We start from the raw sequence: 19905 nt of genomic DNA, 5'->3' as shown, positions 1-19905 counted from the left end.
GACACAGCAAGTGAGACCTCAGACGACAGGGCTGGGTTTCGGAGGGTGGCTAATGCACTGCTTTTGCAGTTGTAAGTACCATCTGTTTTGACACAGTCTGGGACTGCTTCACGCTGGTGGTCAGGAATCCATGTAACTTAGTGCACTTGGGCTTGAGCCAGTTACATTTTTCTAGTAGGAGAAAGCTGCCAGTGGCCATGTCTCTTTCCTAGCTTAACTCCCAAATTTCCCATAAACAAAATTTTAATCCTTGTGGTTCTGAATAAGCACTACGTGCTTGCTCAGTGTGTTGTTGTATCTATATTGTGTGTGTGTGTAACAAGAGGGGACTGCTGACTGTCACTCCAGGGTTCTCATAACCTGAAGTGTTTATTATGAAAAATCCTTGGTTTATGTATCTTTGTTGGAGAGATGTTGGATAAGTTAGATTGTGCTGGTCTCCTGGGTTTCTGCTTTGGAGGCCTATGTTTCTTTTCTTTCATCCTCTCCAGAGTGTTCCTATCACCCAAGTCTCAAAGGTGATTCATTAGGGAATTGGCTTTGGCCAACTCTTTGCTGAATGCATTCCTTTGTCTATCTGCATAGTGGTAACATTGTGGGCTTGTAAGAAATGTAAAACTGTGGATTAAGTGAAGTTTTCTACCATTTCTTCAAAAAGCTCTGGAGACCAGCTTTGCTTTTCTAAATTTGGCCATGTGTCAGAAGGGAGGAGGGATGCAACCCTAGAAATGAGGTTTTGCCCTCCAAACACAAGAATGCTTGCCAGAATGTTAGCAGGTGCTTTTGAAGGAATCTCATTCCTGGAAAGGAAAATAAACTTTGGAAACTGAAGTGTAAATGGATTTGAGCTGATTGGGAACAGGTGTTGCAGATTGGCCTTTAGTTATGCTTTGCACAGTTCTACTGATTATCTGTCATCCATGGCCATCCTACAGATGCATGCAGGGCTCTTGATAGAGTCCCTCCCAGTCCGCAAAAGCATTAGTCTGTGAGTAAACACTTCTCCTTTGTAAAGTCAGGAAAACTGTTACTGCCTCATTGTAAGTCTCCTACGAGATTGAAAAGAGCTCACCGAACACACTCTGGAGTGTGCTATAGCATGGTAACTTATTAAGCAGTCTTTTAGAAGAAGGTTATATTCTCTTATCTGTTGGCAGCATTACGTTCTCTTGTCTGTTGGCAGCATTTTTTTTGTTTTTGTTTCATTTTCACTCCCTTACTGATAACTTAGATGGTAGAAGGGTATGTCTTCTGCTTTGACATACAACTCATCAACTGGGACGTGGGATGGGCACTTGCAGGTATCTCACAGGACAATCCAAAAGGAGCTGGGCTGAACCAAGTTGAGTTGGGATTGGCTTTACCTTTTCATTTGGTTTTCTGTTTTGTTTTTTGTGGTTTGTTGTTTGTTTATTTTTTTAATCTAGAGACCTCTTCTTGTGCTGTGTACAACTCTGTCCCATAATTTGGAGGTTTATCTCTTTTCAGATTATCAGCAAAGACTAGTTTTTCAAAGCCTACATTCATTTTAGGAAGGGTATTTGGACTATTCTAAATTATATTAAATCATTAGAATATGGAGAGAGACCATTTACAAGGGCATATAATGACAGGACAAGGGGGAATGACTTCAGACTGAAAGAGTAGTTTTTGATTAGATATATGGAAGAAATTCTTCCCTGTGAGCATGGTGAGGCACTGGAACAGGTTGCCCAGAGAAGCTATGGGTTGCCCATCCCTGGAAGTATTCCAAGGCCAGGTTGGTGGAACTCTGAGCAACCTGGTCTAGTGGAAAGTGTCTCTGCTCACAGCAGGGGCATTGGAACTAGATGACCTTTAAGGTCCCTTCCACCCCAGGCCATTCTGTGATTCTGTGATCTAAACTTTAGTGTTAAAAGAGAAGCACAATTTTTGTGGTTTTAAATCTCATTACTGTTTCTTCTTCTGTTTAGCATTTGCTTACCATTTGTTTCTCCAGTTTTGGAGGTCAAATCGTGGATCCCCTGTTAATTTGAAAGTCAATAATTTCTGAGAGTTCATGCTTTTAGTATGCCAACAGTTGATTATGAAAAACAATGTTCTTTTACTCACTTATAGTGAATATGCTGGAAACAGTCATTCTTGGGGGAATTATTTGTCTACTGTAGCATTTGCTACCAACTGGATGCAAGTCATCTTGATTACACAACAAAGTGATTATATTGTTAGCTTTTCCCAGAGGCAAGCATTCCTCCGCTTTGTATATTATTATTTTCCGTTTAGAGTCACGCACATCTAGCAGAACTTCATTTCAGAGTTCCAAGGATCCTCTTGGTTTTGATCCACGTGAACTGGAAATTTTGAAAATGCTTCCCTCCTATAAATTTATTCCAGTAACTTGTCTTGAAGTTCTAGAATAATGTAAACTGATACATCTTTTATTCCAAATTCTTCCATTTTTGTGAGGTGAAATAGTGGAGCAGCTACATTTGACTGGAACAGCTGACTGGATTGCTGCATTTTGAAGTTGGGAGCCATTAGGCATTTGTTCCAGTTTTCTATATAAATTGCAAAGATGAATTTGCATCAACACGAACCTAATGTCAGCCTATCACTCAAAGACAGAGTAGCATCTATTTGCCCCAGCAGAGTGTCACTTCAGGTGACTGGTTCTGGCCATGTGTGTATATCTTAAAAGCCAGTATCAAGCAGTGTGCAGTTACCTTCGCTACATTTATGTCAAGTTGGTATTAAATGAAAAATAAGAATAGATTAAAAACAGTGGAACACAGAAATGTAAATGTTGTCTAGTCAGGTGGAAAAGTGTTTTACCTGACGAAATTTTCACCTTGGAGCATGTTAGAGTAACTCAAAGGAAAGGCAGAATGTAGTTGTAAACCTATTTCAGTGAAACAAGTCATTCTCTGGATGAATCGGGAATGTTTTTTGTATTCAGCAGGATAGGGCTCCTGGGTTAATTAAGACTTCTAAAAGCTTTTCAAGAGAAGAGGGAAAGATGATGGCAGGCTTTTTAATATATGGAAATTAAGCAAACTTACTATCTTTTTGTTGTCTTACTTAAGCATCTTGTAAATGCTCATTTTTAACCGCATTTGGTTTGCACATTTCAGAGCAATGCATTAAACTGCATGGATTCCCATAGGTGTGATAATCCTGAAAATGGGGGATGATGAAATGCAGTCTGTCTGGTCCTTTAATAATTCAACCCTGAGAACCTAACAGAGCATAGGATGCCTCTCCTCAAAGTGGTATGGATTAGGTTGGGAGGTGGTAACTCTTGCTTTGGAGGAGGTGGACAGGGGATTCTTCACTGACCAGTGGGTTCATCTGCATTAGCATTTTTGTTCAAGTCCAAAGTTCACTTTTGAAATGCCTCTCCTGTTTACCCTGTTTTAATTACTATTGTGATGTATGTGAACCCAGTTACCCTCAGGTAAAACTAGAGCCAAAAAATATGTTCTGGCAGGACACCTAAAATATTAAAGGCAACTCCAACTGAGCATTCAGGTTTGGGGATTAAATTAAATATTGGCTAAAAAATAACACCCACTTCCCAGGCCTGGGGATGTTGGGTTTTCAGCAGTATTAGTTTTGCTCCACAGAGCTCCTCTTTCTGGGCTGTACTCTTTGCTAATGTAAATATAAACTAACTCAGCTGGAGGAGCTCCCTGGCATACCACTAGGAGTTGGGAGAGGATCTGACATGAAGGGTTTAAGTAGAGCTTGTACTCAAGCATGTATGGAATTCATTTTGGGGTTACTTATTTAGTGAACATGGAAAAAATGCACCTTCCAATCTATCTCTATGTAATTTCCCAGAAATTATGCACTGTGAAACCCCTTTCTCAGAGCTGATGTGCTAGTATCATCAGTGGTACTGAAGACAAAATTAAGATTTCTTGACTTCCTAAACTATTGGTGAATTACTTTTTCTACTTTTTCGCCTTCAGTCTTTGTATTTTTAGCTCCGTTCAAAAATATGAGGATTAAAATTAATTCTTGCCATGTGGCAGGGGGCAAAGTCAGTAGGGGGGAAATTAGTTCCAGCTTTTGACAAATACAGTGTAAGGAAGAATTATTTGCTTACTTCAGTTGTAGTGCTGTTTGACTTTGAGCATCTAGCGTGAATATGCCAGGAATGCAAGATCAGGTCTCCAAATGTATTTGGAGAAGTTTATAGACTAAAGAAAACTGGAGCTTGACATCACAGGGAAGTTACACCAGTATAATCCAAGGTCTAAAATGTTACACAGAAACTACTATGAAATGGCTTCAAATTTAGGTTAACATATCCCTCTTCCACAATGCCTCTAGTCTTATACAATAGGTACAGTTTCTTATTACATTGTATAGGAGGTTTTTAAAAACTATAAAAGGTTATTTTAAGTTCCTTCCAAGAACATGTGGATGTGATTACTTCATAAGGCCGCTCATTCTTACATTGACGGATCGAGCTTTGTCACAGGTCTCTTCTCTCAAAAAGAAAGTTGTATGACCTAAAAGATATCACAGGATAAGAAATAAGTTTTCACCTTTGTCAAAGTGTTTTTGTTCCTTTGAGCTCAGTTTTCAGTTTAATTTTCTGCATTGGCAAGAATAAATTGTCCAGTGAGAGGGAAGCAGTAGCTGTAACCCATCTTGGGTTTATTTAGGGTGTTGCATGTGTGTGTTGGAAACAAGGTGGTGAAATACAGACTAAATGAAATCATCGTAAGGTGGCCACTGAAGGGGAATAGTACATTGTATAATTATCACTGTGAATGTTTGTCAACTATGATGATGGTTCAAGAAGGACCCTTTAGGAATAACAGAATATTCTGAATTGGAAGAGACCCACAAGGATCATCAAGTCTAGCTATTAATGGCCCATATGGGGATTGAACCTGCAACCTTGGTGTTATTAGCACCATCCTCCAATCAACTGAATTCATCTCATTATACCTTACAGTATTCATGAACAGGTTGCTAGACTTCCCCATTCTCTCAGGGAGCCATCTGTTTGAACTGAATTGAGACTCAAAATTACTGACATATGGAGGAATGGGTTAAAATTTATGACACTAGAGCTGCAATATATTTGGAAAACTGAAAATTAACACAATTTGAGAAGGTTGCTCAGTACTCAAAATACTCTTGAAAAGGTATGAAATTAAGGAGAGAGAAAACATAGCATTCTCTAAGGAGGCAGGTGTAGGGAAGATGAATGGATTCTGTAAACATGGATGAAGAAAATAAATGTCCAGGCAGCTAGCTGTATGGCACGTGGGAATTCAGGCAATACATGGAATCCATAGTGAATACATCAGCCTTCTGAGACTGTTGAAGTCTGGAAGGTTGACAGTGTGGTTTCCATGAAATATAGATGGGAAGGACTCCACTTTGGCCACTGCTGGTGAGGTTGGGTGGTGTGTGGTGCTCAGTTTGAAGCACTGTGCTTTAAGAGAAGAACACACAGATTGGAGAAAATTTAAAGGAAAAACTAAGAGAAATTGTGAATATTAGTAACACGACTAGAAAGAAAGGCCAATGCATGTGATAAATCCTTACAGAAAGAATGGAGATGTCTCATTCTTCACGATCTCTAGAAGAGGGGGCAAGAAACAGCTTCTTATATGAACCAAATAAGAGGAAAAACTTAGAAACTTGATACAATCGCAACTCTGGAACAGGCACCTCAGTCAGCTGAGTAATAACTGTCTCTGGCAGTTAAGAACAGGGCAGACATGCACATTGGAGATGGTTTAAGTGTATTTGGTGTTCTTGAAGAGGGCTGAGAGAGCGCATCCAACTTTGTTTCTCATTCTATCTGTTCTTTATTGTAAAAGGATGCACAATTCTCCACCGAGCAGCCCTTTCCTTCTGGCATGCTTAACCACTGCAGCCCAGCACAAGTTTGCACAATGAGTTTTGTTCCAGCTGTCTCTTTGCTATCTCAGGCTGTCCAGTTCCTCCCAGCCTCCTGGGACTGGGAGGAACCGAGGTCAGTAGGGTAGCTTACCCTGAGAGAAATGCCTGAAGATATTTGTGATGTGGATGATGCTCTTTTTTTTTTTTTTTTGTAGGTATCACTTTTTCTGGAACTTTGTCCATGCTCACAACCTTAGAAAGAAAATGGCTGTGTTGTAGCCTACTGTCCTAGCTAACTCCTTTTCTTGCTCTCATATAAGAGCACACAGCCATATTTGAAATCTGTCTGTCAAATTCACAAGTCTCTCCCTGAATCAGCCCACATTGTTCCCCCTGTAGAAGCTACTTCTATTCCCCTTTGTACTGTTGACTGTAGCTGCTACAACCATTAAGTTCCCCATGTCATTACTTTCCTCAGTCTCTGTAAGAAGAGTGCTTCCTTGGCAGGCATGAAGTTGATTGTATCATGGTAAAAATGTGAAGTCTATACCCACATTGCACTTAGTAAAATATGTAATACTTATGCAGCACTTATTGAAGAGATGCTAAGTGATGTTTTGGTACTCTGGGTAAATGCTTCTGGCAGACATTACTTTGCATCTAATATTTTAAAAAAATGACAATTGTTTTGTATTTTTCTCAGCTATACTGACTTCTCAGAGCTTGAACACAGTTTGGTTTATTTGTTACCTTAGTTTTGCTGAAAACCTCAGTGATGCCAGCAGATCAACACGAAGGATCCTTTTTAGTTTTCAGATAAGAGTCTTAAGTTTTCTTGATATTTGTAAAAATTCTCATTTTAATTTTGTTAACTTGGAAGAGCTCAATAGAATTCACTTTAAAAAAGACACTTGCAATACCATAGTGGAAAGTGTGGACAAATGGAGTCACACCTTAAGCATGGAAAATGGTTCAATCTTAAAAAGTCCATGCTGGAAGCCGGACATCGAGTGTCCTGTGTTAGTGTGCATTGCTGAAGTGATGAAAATACAACATTGTTTTCCCTCTCTGGTTCTGAAATCAGAGACTGCATGTTGTTGTCAATGCCAGAAGGAACTAGATCTTGATTTAAATGTATATATTTAAAGGCTTTTTGTCCCCAGATGTATGTATTAATTAGGAAACAAAATGGGGAGAAAAAATATTTGAAATAAACCAGATTCCTAATGGAATAAGAAAACTCCCTCTAATGCATTTTCTCCCTCTGTGTCAGCTTTTATAGTTCTGTTTCTGGCACACATCTTTTGAGATTTCTTTAAAGATTGTTAAGAAATTTTCTCCTGCATCAAAAAATAACTTTCAGAGCCCGATCAAAGCTTTAATAAAAGGCATCTTGGACAGAAGATTGGAGACTAAGGAACAAAAGAGGTTGAAGGGAGGGAAGTGCAGGGCTGCTTTCTGAGTTCTTTTTACTTTCTAAGATCACCAAAATGTAAAGCTGCATTTCAGTCTTGTAAACAGTTGTGTTTTTTCAGGAAGTGTAATGTTTGTATAGGGCATGTGTGTGTAAAAATGTGTACTGAGAACTGTAACCAGTAACTTCATTTGCACTTGCAGTGTTGTGTTTATTAATGTTACACTGTTGTTAAGTTGCTCTTTCTCAGACTGACCCAGCCTGTTAACTAGCACTCAGTAAATGGTGAAGAACAAAATCTGAAGGAAGCCCTCAGAGGTTCAGATAGTGCTATAGGAAGACCCTCCCAAAAACACTTGAAAAGCCTGGAGAATGTATAGTAGACCAAGTGTTTTGCTGGAGCTTTAAATGCTAGCAAAAAGCTTTCCAAGTTTTTCCTGGCAGAAAGGCTCCTGGACTCACCTGCTATTTTTTTTCTTTTCCCCTTAGGGGTGTACAAGGAATAGTAAGCAGGAATACCTCTGTGCCGAGTTCAGCTGAGCTACCAACAAAATTCCTGTCTGAGAGCATATTGCATTACAGGCTCAACAGACCAGTAATGTGTTCTCAACTCTCTTATTTAAACGTGGTGACAACACTACAGTCTTTTTCCAAAATACTTTGTGGTGGGGAGACAGGGTGCATGTGTATGTATGTGTATGTCTGTCTGGAAGTCTATACCCTGAAGGTGGAGGGAGCAAGTTTCACATGATGCACCTTCAGGATTGAAGGTAAAAGAAATACAGGATGCACATCTGGAACTGCTATACTAATGAGACAATTAAGAGAACACGAAGCAAGCATGGAGCATACCCATAAAACAAAAGGTCAGGCCTTTTTTAGCTTTAGGTCTAAGTTAAAAACCACATTTTAGTAATTCATTATGCACTCAGAAGGTCTAAGGTATTGATTATTCACAGTGCCCAGGAGTGATGAAGGAATGCCACTTCTGATCCAGAAGGAGTGGAGATTAGCCGTATTAGCTTGGTGTGTTGCTCACCTAGGGAAGTGGGGAGAATCATAGAGTATTAAATGCTTTTTTATGCTTAGGTAGAAATGAAGACTAGGGAAAACTGTAACCTTGCAGAAATTCTTAGGTGTTTTCAACAGTAACTGATTAAAAACGTATGTTTTCAAAATATACTGGATCTTACAGAAGGTAATTGCTCCCACAGTAGTAAAAATTGTTTATAGCAGACATTAAAAATTTAAACTTTTTGCTTTTGATTTTAGTTCTGGCTTTTTTGTGGAATAGAAACAATGTTCTGTGTTTTTATTTATATAATTTTGTCTTCCTTTTGTGCTTGTTTGTTTAAAAAAATCAAACAACCATCAACCAACCAAAGAGCCCAAAGCTAAAAGAGAGGGATTGACAATATCAAATATATGTAATAGCAGAAGATACATCCAGCACTTGAAAAAAGGTGTGTATTCTTCTATTTTAGAAACATTTTTGTCTTAAAACCTCAAGAAAAGGGCAAAAAGTAAAGGCTCCAAGTCTGCCACATCTGCACATTTAACTTCAGGCACTTTCACTGGTTTGATGGTAGTGTGAGGGAGGTCAAACATATGGTAAGTCCTTGTGAAAATTTATCTTGGGGACTGTTGCCTAAGTGGTCTGTGGAATCGGTGCTTGTCTGCAGGAACCTGGCTGCTGATGATGTTTTGGGTTTTTTCTCTCCAGCTGTAAATCTCATTTTTAAAATACCAGCATATACCAGACGCTTTCCAAATAACACTCCTCGATGCAATTATTTGCAATAGCTGCCAGGGGGGTATTAGGAGATTTCAGAGGGAGTAGAGTGTCTGCAAAATGCACTCTGCATGAAGATACAGTTCTTGCTCCTAAATACACAAATCCCTCTGTTAGGTCCACGTAGCCATAACGCAGGCTCAGAAGCCTTGGAGAAAATGTTTTCTCCTGTCACTTGCTGAAACAATGAGTTTCTAAGTAAAACAAGATGCAGAAGAGGAAGAGGGAAGGAGCTGGGTAGCATAAGCTTTTCCTCCATAGTGTGAGGCGATGATTTTGATTGCAACTCATCTAGGTGATCTTGAGCAAGCTGCTGGACATTGTGTCTTGCATTCTTCAGGTAAGTAGTTGTGTCTCTTTCCTGCAGACACACTGAAAATGCAGGCCTGTGGTTGCTACTGTTGTAGCTAGTGAGATCAGAGCAGGCCTGTGCTGGACTAAGTAAAAGCTTAGTTTATGTGTAATGATCAAATTCATCTAAAATGGACTTAATTTTAAAACTCTGCCTAAATGCAGGTTTGGGCAGGTCTGTTGAATGCATTTCTGGGGTGCATGTTGCTTAGCCCTTGTCTGTGCTGTTACAGTCACAGAGCCGCAAAGTCAGTGTTACTTAAGTACATGCCTTTGTATACTTCCCTGAAATGCCTGAACACTGATGTGAGAGAAGGAGATGTGACGTGGAGAAAAGCTTGGTGCTCTAAAACCACCATTCTTACCCTATTAAGTGAAATTTGTTATTCTGGTGGTCACTAAATTATGGTTCCTGTATTCATCTCTGGGTGGTGCTTTCCTTTATAAAGAATTTTGTTGAGATCTGAGAAGTCAGAGATGGAAGGAGTGTGCTCAGCAGCAGCATTTGTCTGTTACACTGCTTTTATCTTGTGTAGTGTATTGCTAAAATAACTGAGTCTCTAAATGTATTGCCCATGATATTTGCTTGACTATCAAAATGATATCGTAGTTGTCTTCTAATCTTTTACCTGGTTTGCTTGGAGAATTGGGAGCAGGAGTGGAAATGACTTGTAGGCAGCAATATCAGCACAAAAGGAAAACAGTTGAAATAATCTTACAGCAAAGGTAACCTTAGTAGCAGAGGATCTTGATTTTTGTGCCTGATTTTTCACAGTAGAGTGAAATGAAGAAAGTAAAGAAGTAGCAAATTGTTCCGGGGAGGGGAATTGGGTTGACTGCTTTTAGTGTGACAATTAGCCCTAGCAGTAAGTGTGTGTAAATGTGCAGCAGCAGCTCACTGACAAGTTTCCAGACATGCTGTTCCTTTGTAAATTAATTTTCTGGGCTTGTTTTTTCCAGCTGAAGTTCACTTTAGTCCATTGGAAAGGAGTGCTTTCTGTGTGCACATTAAGAAGAACTAATCACTGGGCTCTTGGTTAAACTGCTAAGTTCCAGTTTGCATGAACTTCTTTAATAACACGATAAAAATAAGTATATGGAGTTGTGCTCTCTCATCTGCCCAGGTGTGGTGAAGGAAGTAGCATTTGCCTTGTGAGCTCTTCTTTGGGCTCCTGCTGAATGGCTGAAGGAGCTGAGGCAAAGGACCACAGTGTTCTGCTCCTAACAGCTCACAGCTGTGCTAAGGTTATGGGCAGTTATTCTCTGTCAAAAAAAACCTGTGATTCAGATGTACTCTGCACTTCCATTGCCATCTCCTCTTCATTACAGGGCTCAGAACTGCAGACCCTCCTTTGCTCACATGGCTTTTGAAATATATATTTCCTCACTCTTACTGGTAAAAATGACTGCTTAACCCTCAACAAATGCTGAAGTCCACCATACTCCAATAGCAAATGGGCTGGTGGGGTGCTGTACTGTGCAGAGCTCTGCATCTGTCCACCACTTACTGAAACTATGTGTTCATTCTTCCAGATTCCGACCTGAGCATGCGGACACTCAGTACACCCAGTCCAGCATTAATATTTCCACCAAATTCCCCTGGTTTCCAAAATGGCAGAGGTTCGTCTACATCTTCGTCCTCAGTCACTGGGGAAACTGTTGCCATGGTCCACTCACCACCTCCAACCCGCCTGACACATCCTCTCATCCGGCTGGCATCCAAGCACCAGAAGGAACAGGCCAACATAGACCGGCTGCCCGACCACTCCATGATCCAGATATTCTCCTTCCTGCCCACCAACCAGCTGTGCCGCTGTGCCCGTGTGTGCCGCCGCTGGTACAACCTTGCCTGGGACCCGCGGCTTTGGAGGACTATTCGCCTCACTGGCGAGACAATCAACGTAGACAGGGCTCTTAAAGTGCTGACCCGGAGGCTTTGTCAGGATACTCCCAACGTATGTCTCATGTTGGAGACGGTAATTGTTAGTGGCTGCAGGCGGCTCACAGACAGAGGACTCTACACCATTGCCCAGTGCTGTCCAGAACTGAGGAGGCTGGAGGTGTCTGGATGTTACAACATCTCCAATGAGGCAGTCTTTGATGTCGTGTCACTGTGCCCAAACCTGGAACACCTTGATGTGTCAGGTAACAGGAAATGTTTCGGTACAGATGCTTATAACTCTGAAAGCATCATGCTTGCCAAACCCCACATTTTCCCAAACTGCACATTTTCCCTTTCCCTGTTGTCTTTCCAAGTAGAAATGCCAGTTTCCCAACACAGTGCCTGTGAGACAGGCACCACTAGAATCTCAGTGCCCATAATGCCAGCAGTGCCTCTGCAGTGGCCAGGCTTCCTCCAAAGGTGGCGAAATAATAGACGAGGCCTGTTCAAATAGCACGCTTGCTTTTCATAGATTTTTGCACAAAGCAGCTGTACAAGGGCTGATGTTGCAGTCAGTGCTACATCATGTGGTGAAAGCTAGTTACTTCAGCAAAATTTGTTTTATCTTTCACACACACACACATATATATATAATTTATATTTAGGTTATATATTTGTAATGTATGTATCTGTAATCTTATAAGTGAATGGAGGAGAAGCTCAGAGTAAGTTCTAGGCTTTTTTTCTGGGTATTAATATTTGTTGTCATCTCTAATTCATCTTCAAGGTTCCCTTATTTCCATTGCTATTTTAACAAGACTTAGATAGCTTGGACTTTTTTTCTTTCTTTTTTTTTTTCTTTTAAGAAAAAGCTGCAGTTGCAGTTGTTTAGATCAGCAGAAATGTTTTAGACAATTTTCCTCAGACCTGCTCTGGGGAAACAAAATGTTTTTTTCCCAAGGTCAACTGCACAGAATTTCATCTCTGCAGATAGGTTGGCACTTAATGGAAAGGATGTAGTCAAGCAGAGAACTGAAGTAAATTTGCCGTTCAACATTTATTTTATGATCTTATTTGTTATCAATCTAGTGCCATTATTAATCATCCAAAACAGATTTGCCATTGCAGAGGTACCAGTGACAATAAGCAGGATGAAGTGGGGATAGGAAGCAATGCTATTGAGTCATTGGTACCCAGATAAACTGATTTTTCCAAGGCTACCTATCTGGTGTACACTGATTTGCTTTCTTTTCTCTGCCCTTTTTTTTTAAGCTACTTTATCCAACTCTCTCACCTCATTCCTAGGATGGCAGAATCTCATGAAAGGCATCAAAACAAATAGCAGCAAATGAGAATTATTCACTTTTTGTGATTGCTCTCTGAAACCACCAGGTGATAAGGAGTGTCTGTGGGACTCACAGGAGTCCTGTCCCATGGAGTCCGTTTGCAATGACCTTGCATATGAATTAACTTATTGTTGGTACATACTGATACTACATATTAGTTCTGGATCGCTAACCACACATTCAGGTTGAAGCATCTCCAACACCAGGAGAAAATGTATGTACCAGTGTGATTTAGACCTAAAGCTTTGAAGCTCACACTCTGAGTGCACCTAGGAGCTTGTAGGTGGCTGAAAATGCTTTGGTCCAGAGCTCTCTTTTCAAAAGCAGGGAAAAGGAAAAGATGATAACAGGTCTTGAAATAGGTTCTTTTGGGATTTATCTGCATCTGTGGTTTTACCAAGCCTGTTACTTTCGGACCTAGAAGGTGGTGTCTGTCCCTAAGAGCTCATCAGTTTGGTACAAAGTGTGTAGAGGGCAAATAAAATACCTGTCTTCCTTGAATTTTGTCTCATCGATGGGATAGGAAAGTAATTTTAATCTCACTTTTATCTAAATTGTTCTTTCTATTTGGAGCATGTGAAGGAAAAAATCTGGGGTTTGAACATGCTCAGAAGCTGGGGTGTTTGGGTTCAGATATAGCTTTTGTTGCATTCACCTGCATATGAATTGAGGATAATTGATCTCTGGGCTCTTGTATTGAGTCCACTTTTTTCATTACAATGTGTGTAGTTTTGGAGGATGTTTTGGAAGCAGGATTCTGTTTTCCCCTCCTTCTGTCTGTAGTTGTGAGGACAAGACTTGCACCTATATGCTCAAGCAATTCTGAGGACTGAAGTGGTTCACCAGTTTGGTTCCATACTGAACAAGAGAAGTTGGGTACGTGTGCTGGGGGTGACTCTAGTTCCTAGTTAATTAAATCCCAGTTAACAGTTGTACATCTAGCTGAATCCCTTTCCCCCTTGGATGGCTACTTGGCAGTAAAAATGCATCAAAATCTTTACTGTCAGAACCAGATGTTCGTATTAACTTTAAGAGCTTTACACAATGTAAGTTCTGTCACTCTCAGCAGTCACTTTGTGGGCAGGTCTGAGATATCTCTAGAAGTTGGTTGAGCTTGACTGCAAGTTATTATCTAACACACTAGCCAACATTTTTTTCAGTCTGTTTGGAAGTTTCTTCTCCCTTTTAAAAATCAGTTATACTTACTTTATGGAAAATCCTGTTACAAGAGCTTTGGTTTTACATTTTGTATTATTTAGGACAGAAAAATTGTTGTGGACCCAGGAACCTGTCATTTTGCCTAAAAATCGGGCTGTTCTGTATCAGCATGGACTCTTTTTCTGGTTAAACCATTTTGAATATCCTTCCCATTAAATATTTTACAGTGTAGCCAAAGTAACTAGACAAGGCAATGCTGAGCTTTTCAAAACAGTGATCACACGGTGATGTATTTGACTCCAGCCCTGCTGTGAGACTTCTGACCCATTCACTTTCTAATTACGGTCATTAAAGCTTCTTGGATTCTCAGCAGACAGAACATTCTCCTTGGCCTCGTGGACCCATCATTCTCACTTAGCCAAATTTTAAATTTGAATTCTGGTCAGAATATAAAATATCCAGACTGACTCCTTAATCCAGCAACCTCCTTGACCAAATGCAATAGCTAGAACTACGTCAGGTTCAGCAGAGCCCTGCCTATGTGCCAGCTTCTTCTGTGGAAAAGACTCAAGGATGGGGACTCCTGTAGTGTATTTTGTATCACCTGCTCCAAAGAATATAGTAGGGGTGAAATTTTCACACCATTAGTATTGTAGTGCTTCCCTTTAGAAAAATCACTTTGCTTTACTGAGCATGTATGTAGTACTTATCTGAGGACAAAACTATTTCCAGAGATTGCACCATAGCATTCAGTTTTAAGATGTTTGTTGAACAGTGTTTTGCTTCAAAGTTTTGCTTCTACATGAGTTGTGGACAATTTGCCCATTTCATTGTGTGAGGCCTAAGGTAAAATTTGCCTCTGTTCAACTAGATTTGAAGCCTAAATTAAAGGTCCAGCACAAATTCAAATGATGAATGTAGAAATCTAATTGCAGGTGGCAAACTGTTTCAAGTCCATATCCCATGCTTCTCACAGCATTTTTGTGAGTCTGTAGGGTTATCTCAAGGGATTTTTTTTTTCCTTTTTAAGAACTGAAGCATATTCATACCTTCTACTAAGCCTCTGAATGAGAACCTGTTGTATCAATTGGTATAAGTTTGAATCATTTAAGTTTTTGGGGTTGTCTCCATACACTGCTCTTTACTTCTACACTACAGGATTTGTGCAGGATTTCTGATACATGGAGTTCTACAGTCATCAGTTTTTATGTGTCACTTCAAACTGGTTGGCCAGTGTTTCAGCAATACAGAAAACATCCTTTTTCTTTTTTTCTCTACCTGAGAGCACCTCTTTAGGCATAAATGACAGAATTTTTCTGAGTAGACATTTATGGCTAAAACTGTTGGGCCTTGGTCAGTAATGGGTAAAACCTCCCTTCTTTCTTGCAGCCGTTCCTAGCTATGCTAATGCAGTGTGCCCAGCTGAACTTGGCACAGCTAAAAATTTCCCTCAGGATCCCAAGACTGCCAGTTTGCATTGCAGCAGAAACCGCACTTTCCAAAAAAAGCTTTTGCTCACCACCATGTATGGAGTGGAGGTTAAAAATGGGGAAAGTCTGTGAGCGTGTTTTTCCCTTTCATCTAGCTCTTTGGCTTTCCCTGCAAGGTCTGGTGTTTCTCCTCTGGTCTAGTTAACTCCATGGCCAGACTTTCTCACTTGACACACCCCTTTTCTGCATCTGTCCATATCCTCCCATGACCTTACCAGTCTGTTGGCTCCTGCCAAATGTCCCCATTCTCCTTAGATTATCTGAATCTCCACCCTTCTGCAAGCACATAATCCTGCCATAGTTTTGTATCCTTCCAACGTTGCAGGGCTGGATTCACATCTGTTCTCCAAATGCTTCTGGGAGGGTGGGCGGGGTTGTCTTTTTTATAATGAGGTTGGATGGTGAAAGAGCCACAGATGTTGGTTTGCAAACTCATCCAATCAGCAATGAGACAGACTCTGATCAAAAAACTGCATTGGTCGTCATGTAGTATCATTTTCTCTAATTATCACTGGGTCTGTATTGCAGACATCACAGTCTGTCTGTAGATAAACATAGGACCAGTATTTTACATTTGGGATAGGGACAAAATCAGTCCGTTTCTTTCCTAGTGCTCAAAATCTCAGAGTAACCTCACTGACTCCAGTGAAGTTTATTCTTTCCTGTGGTGTAGGGACTCATCACAGCAAATCCAGACTAGTCAGTCAGGATGATTCTGCTCTTGCAGGATGAAGGTACCTTCATCACAATCCAGCACACCATTTCACACCCAGCTTTCTGGCCTCGCTGCATGATTTGGTTTTACTGTTTCCTTAAACTATCTGTGTTTTTCCACTTAGGCTGTTCCAAAGTAACATGCATCAGTTTGACGCGTGAAGCCTCCATCAAGCTGTCTCCCTTACACGGGAAACAAATCTCTATTCGCTACTTGGACATGACAGACTGCTTTGTCCTGGAGGACGAAGGACTGCACACCATTGCCGCCCACTGCACTCAGCTGACCCACCTGTACCTGCGCCGCTGCGTCCGCATCACCGACGAGGGTCTCCGTTACCTGATGATTTACTGCACGTCCATTAAGGAACTGAGCGTGAGCGACTGTCGCTTCGTCAGTGACTTCGGCATGCGGGAGATTGCCAAGCTGGAGTCACGTCTCCGATACCTTAGCATCGCTCACTGCGGCCGGATCACGGACGTGGGCATCCGTTACATAGCCAAATACTGCAGCAAGCTGCGCTACCTCAACGCGCGGGGCTGCGAGGGCATCACGGACCACGGCGTGGAGTACCTCGCCAAAAATTGCACAAAACTCAAATCGCTAGATATTGGCAAGTGCCCTCTGGTCTCAGACACCGGCCTGGAGTTTCTAGCCCTCAACTGCTTCAACCTGAAGCGCCTGAGCCTGAAATCTTGTGAGAGCATCACTGGGCAGGGCCTGCAGATTGTAGCTGCCAACTGTTTTGACCTGCAGATGTTGAATGTGCAGGACTGCGATGTCTCTGTTGATGCTCTGCGATTTGTTAAACGACATTGCAAGCGCTGTATTATAGAGCACACCAACCCTGCTTTCTTCTGAAAGGACACCCCACACCTGTCATTACAATGCAGTATTAAAAACACTGATGTAGAAACACACGCTCCCATATTCATTAATGCTGTCTTTTCTGTCGCTCACAGGAGTCAGCTTTTCTTGTACATTGTGAGTGAGGAGGGTTTCTAGAGGACTATTTTGTTTGCTTTTTATATGATCACTTTTTAAGGTGCCGTGGGTCTCTGTGGAGAGGCTGCCTTAATGCAAAAGCAAAGAGTGCTCAGCATCCCCACTGGAGTGCCATTTCCATAAGAGCCATGATCTTGTCCCAGGCTACAGTAGCTGTCTCCAAAGGAAATAGCACATAATCCCTCCTTTGGAAATGCTACTAAGCTGTGTCAAATACATCTGAATTCCAGCTGTTCTCGTGAAGCTGACTATGCAATATGTGTCTGTGTTCCCCAACTTTTTCCAATATGGCTGATAAAGCATCCTCTTCTCTCCACGTAGTTTCCTTTTGGTAGTCATCCATTGTAATCCCTCAGGAAATACTAGGTAATGTTCTTAAACATACTCAACTGAGGCAGAATAAGACCTGCTGGCCATTGCTGAGCACTTCTACTGAGTGAATCTAGAGATTGTGCCCATGCATGGATTCTCTTGGAAAGTCACTTGTGTATCATCGCTACTTGCCTTCATTTCTAAATTTGCCCTCTCCTGCATGTGTAGTACAACCCCCTGGTAGTAGATAGGGATTTCTGGCTCTGATAAGCAATGACATATTCACCTGAGTGAAGGAGAACAAGCGGGATATTGGTGGCCTGGCAAAAGGAAAAGCCAGCAACCTAGCCTGAGAAGCTGCTGTAATTCTGCAACAATCTGAGATAGCACTGTAGGACACTGGGGAGAGTCTGAGGCATTGTGGAGTAGCTTGCTTAGGGCAGTCCCAATCACTGTGCTGTGTGATTGTCACCAGAAAGTCTGTCTTTGTTCCTTCACTGTATCTTTTCAGCAGCTGTGGCACCACTGCAGTTGATGCTCCCTGAGTAAACCAGGCACGTCCATTAAGGCAAAGTCAGTATGTGCCTTATTACACTTAGAAACCCGACCCTTTTCTGTGACCTTCTAGTTCAAAGGATAGATGGCTGATCTCAAAACTTCTAAGACATTAGCCTAATGTTAGATAATACCCCTGGGGACAGAGGGGCTTCCAGTGTTATTCAGATTAGATTTAGATTTTTTCAAACTTTGTGTGTGTTCCCTTAGGCTGGAGATACAGTTGCTGTTCAACAAATAATTAAACACCAGCATTGCCCTGTGACCCTGTGAACTCCTAGTACTCTTCATGGTTGCTCTTGCTCTTGCATGAGCAGGAGTGTTTTGAAAGTCCCCCATCTCATTGCCTCCTTCCCCAGAGTGTGTGGTCGATTCATGGTTACTTTCTTCACAGTTTTCTGGCAGCTGTTTCTCTGCATTTTCATGTGTAATGCTCAGATCTGAAAGCCAGACACGCGAGGCGTGATGATATTTTCAGGCAGGCCCCTTGTGCCTGACTGACAGGTGAATTCATACATTCAGCTCTAACACTGTGTCTCATAAGAAGGGAAGCACTGTGTCTGGTTTTCCTAAGCAGTAGTTCCATCAACTCCAGACAGCACTAATAAAATCATTGGTATGAAGTGAAAATCAATATGCTTGAGAAAAATACATAACTGGTGAGGAAATACTTATAGCAATGCTCTCTCAAATTGCAAAAAAAAACCAAAATGCAATGGTTTGAACATGTACCTGCAGAGGGCACTTATCCTACTGCTGCAAAAATTCCTGTAACTTATGTATATTCCTCCAATTTTGAGTTTCTTAATATAGAGGATGTCATCAGCTCTGAATTATAAATCAAATTGTACTAAAGCAAAGAGGGACACAGAAAATGAATTTGCCATTCTAGTGTTACTGGTCAGTGACTAATAGGGGGTGATACCATCTCTTAGACAGTTAATTTCACTTTGGTTTTCCTTTCCATATTTTTAAAATAAGAGATTCTTCTCCAGCAAGTAATACAGTATATTTTATTTGAGCCAGCTATACTATTTGTTTATCCTTTATCTAAAAATGGCCTCGAGGAATTTAAATATTGAGCCCATTCCTGAGGATGGTGGGATTTTGAGCCATTTGCACTCATGAAATATAAGGCCTCACTAGTAACATTTAATTGTTTATTAAAAAAAAAAAAAGGCTACTTTTCTGGCTATGTTAAATTGAGTGAATAGTGCTACATGGTTTTTAAATTTCTAATGTTTAAATTGGCCTGTACTGTACAAATCTCACTATAAAGCCTTAATTTGCTACCAAGAAATAAAGCAATATATTGGTAACTGATGAGCATGCATCATTATTTGCACTAATTTAGTAACTGCTGCTGAAAAAGAAAATACTAAATAATTGTAAAACTTTCCTTGAAAGGTAGGTGGGTGAATGAGCACATCAGCCCAACAGGTAGGTGGATGACTACATTAGAAAAGGAAAAAAATGTTTGTTATAGATTATGACCTTGCTTATCTCTCTCTTTAAAATTTGATTTTCCTCATATGGTTCTTCTTGACCCTGAAACATAATCAGAAACTGCAAGTGTTAATAAAAGCAAAAACAGTATATAAAAAGCACATGTACAAAAATTTCAGGAGGACCTCTGCATTGGTTTAAAGGCAAGTTAACATATTTGATGTAAACAGTAAAAGGGAATGAGTGATGGGGTAGAGCACTTACTGGTACAGTGTTGCCTTTTGAATGTTCTAAAAAATCTACTCTGGGGGCACTGGTGGAAAATGAATAAAGGTAATTTTTCTTAGCCAAACTTTAAGTACATAGTCTTATATGATCTGAATTGGCACCCTGAGGCTGCTATTATTTCAAGAAAATTTGAATTTAACTTATTGATACAGCTTGCCTGTTTTGACTTTTAACCTTTTTCCTATGTCTACTTGCAAGATGAGAGGACCAGAAAAGAAACTGAAGTAGTGGATGTGGAGCTGAGTTTGCTGGAAAGGTTGCAACATGTAACTGATGGGTCTTCTAGTTTAGAGTTGGCAAAGCC

At 40.7% G+C, this 19905-nt stretch overlaps 1 protein-coding gene across 8 annotated transcripts in view; it reads left to right on the top strand.

The window, feature by feature from the left end:
* The window catches only part of FBXL7 (F-box and leucine rich repeat protein 7), a 308597-nt gene extending 289407 nt beyond the window's left edge, over positions 1-19190 (top strand). For all 8 annotated transcript variants that reach the window (XM_051799319.1, XM_051799322.1, XM_051799321.1 and 5 more), the window contains 2 exons: positions 10938-11549; positions 16120-19190. In XM_051799319.1, coding sequence (XP_051655279.1) covers positions 10938-11549; positions 16120-16856 — 1349 coding nt within the window. In that variant the 3' untranslated portion in view covers positions 16857-19190. The remainder of the gene's footprint in view (positions 1-10937; positions 11550-16119) is intronic.
* The last annotated feature ends 715 nt before the right edge of the window (positions 19191-19905 follow it).

This window comes from Manacus candei, unplaced genomic scaffold (genome assembly GCF_025592945.1).
Source record: "Manacus candei isolate 608988 ecotype Guabito, Panama unplaced genomic scaffold, ASM2559294v1 h1tg000049l, whole genome shotgun sequence".
NCBI lineage: Eukaryota > Metazoa > Chordata > Aves > Passeriformes > Pipridae > Manacus > Manacus candei.
The sequence above is the reverse complement of the archived record's forward strand: the minus strand, read 5'-3'. Positions and strand labels throughout refer to the sequence as shown.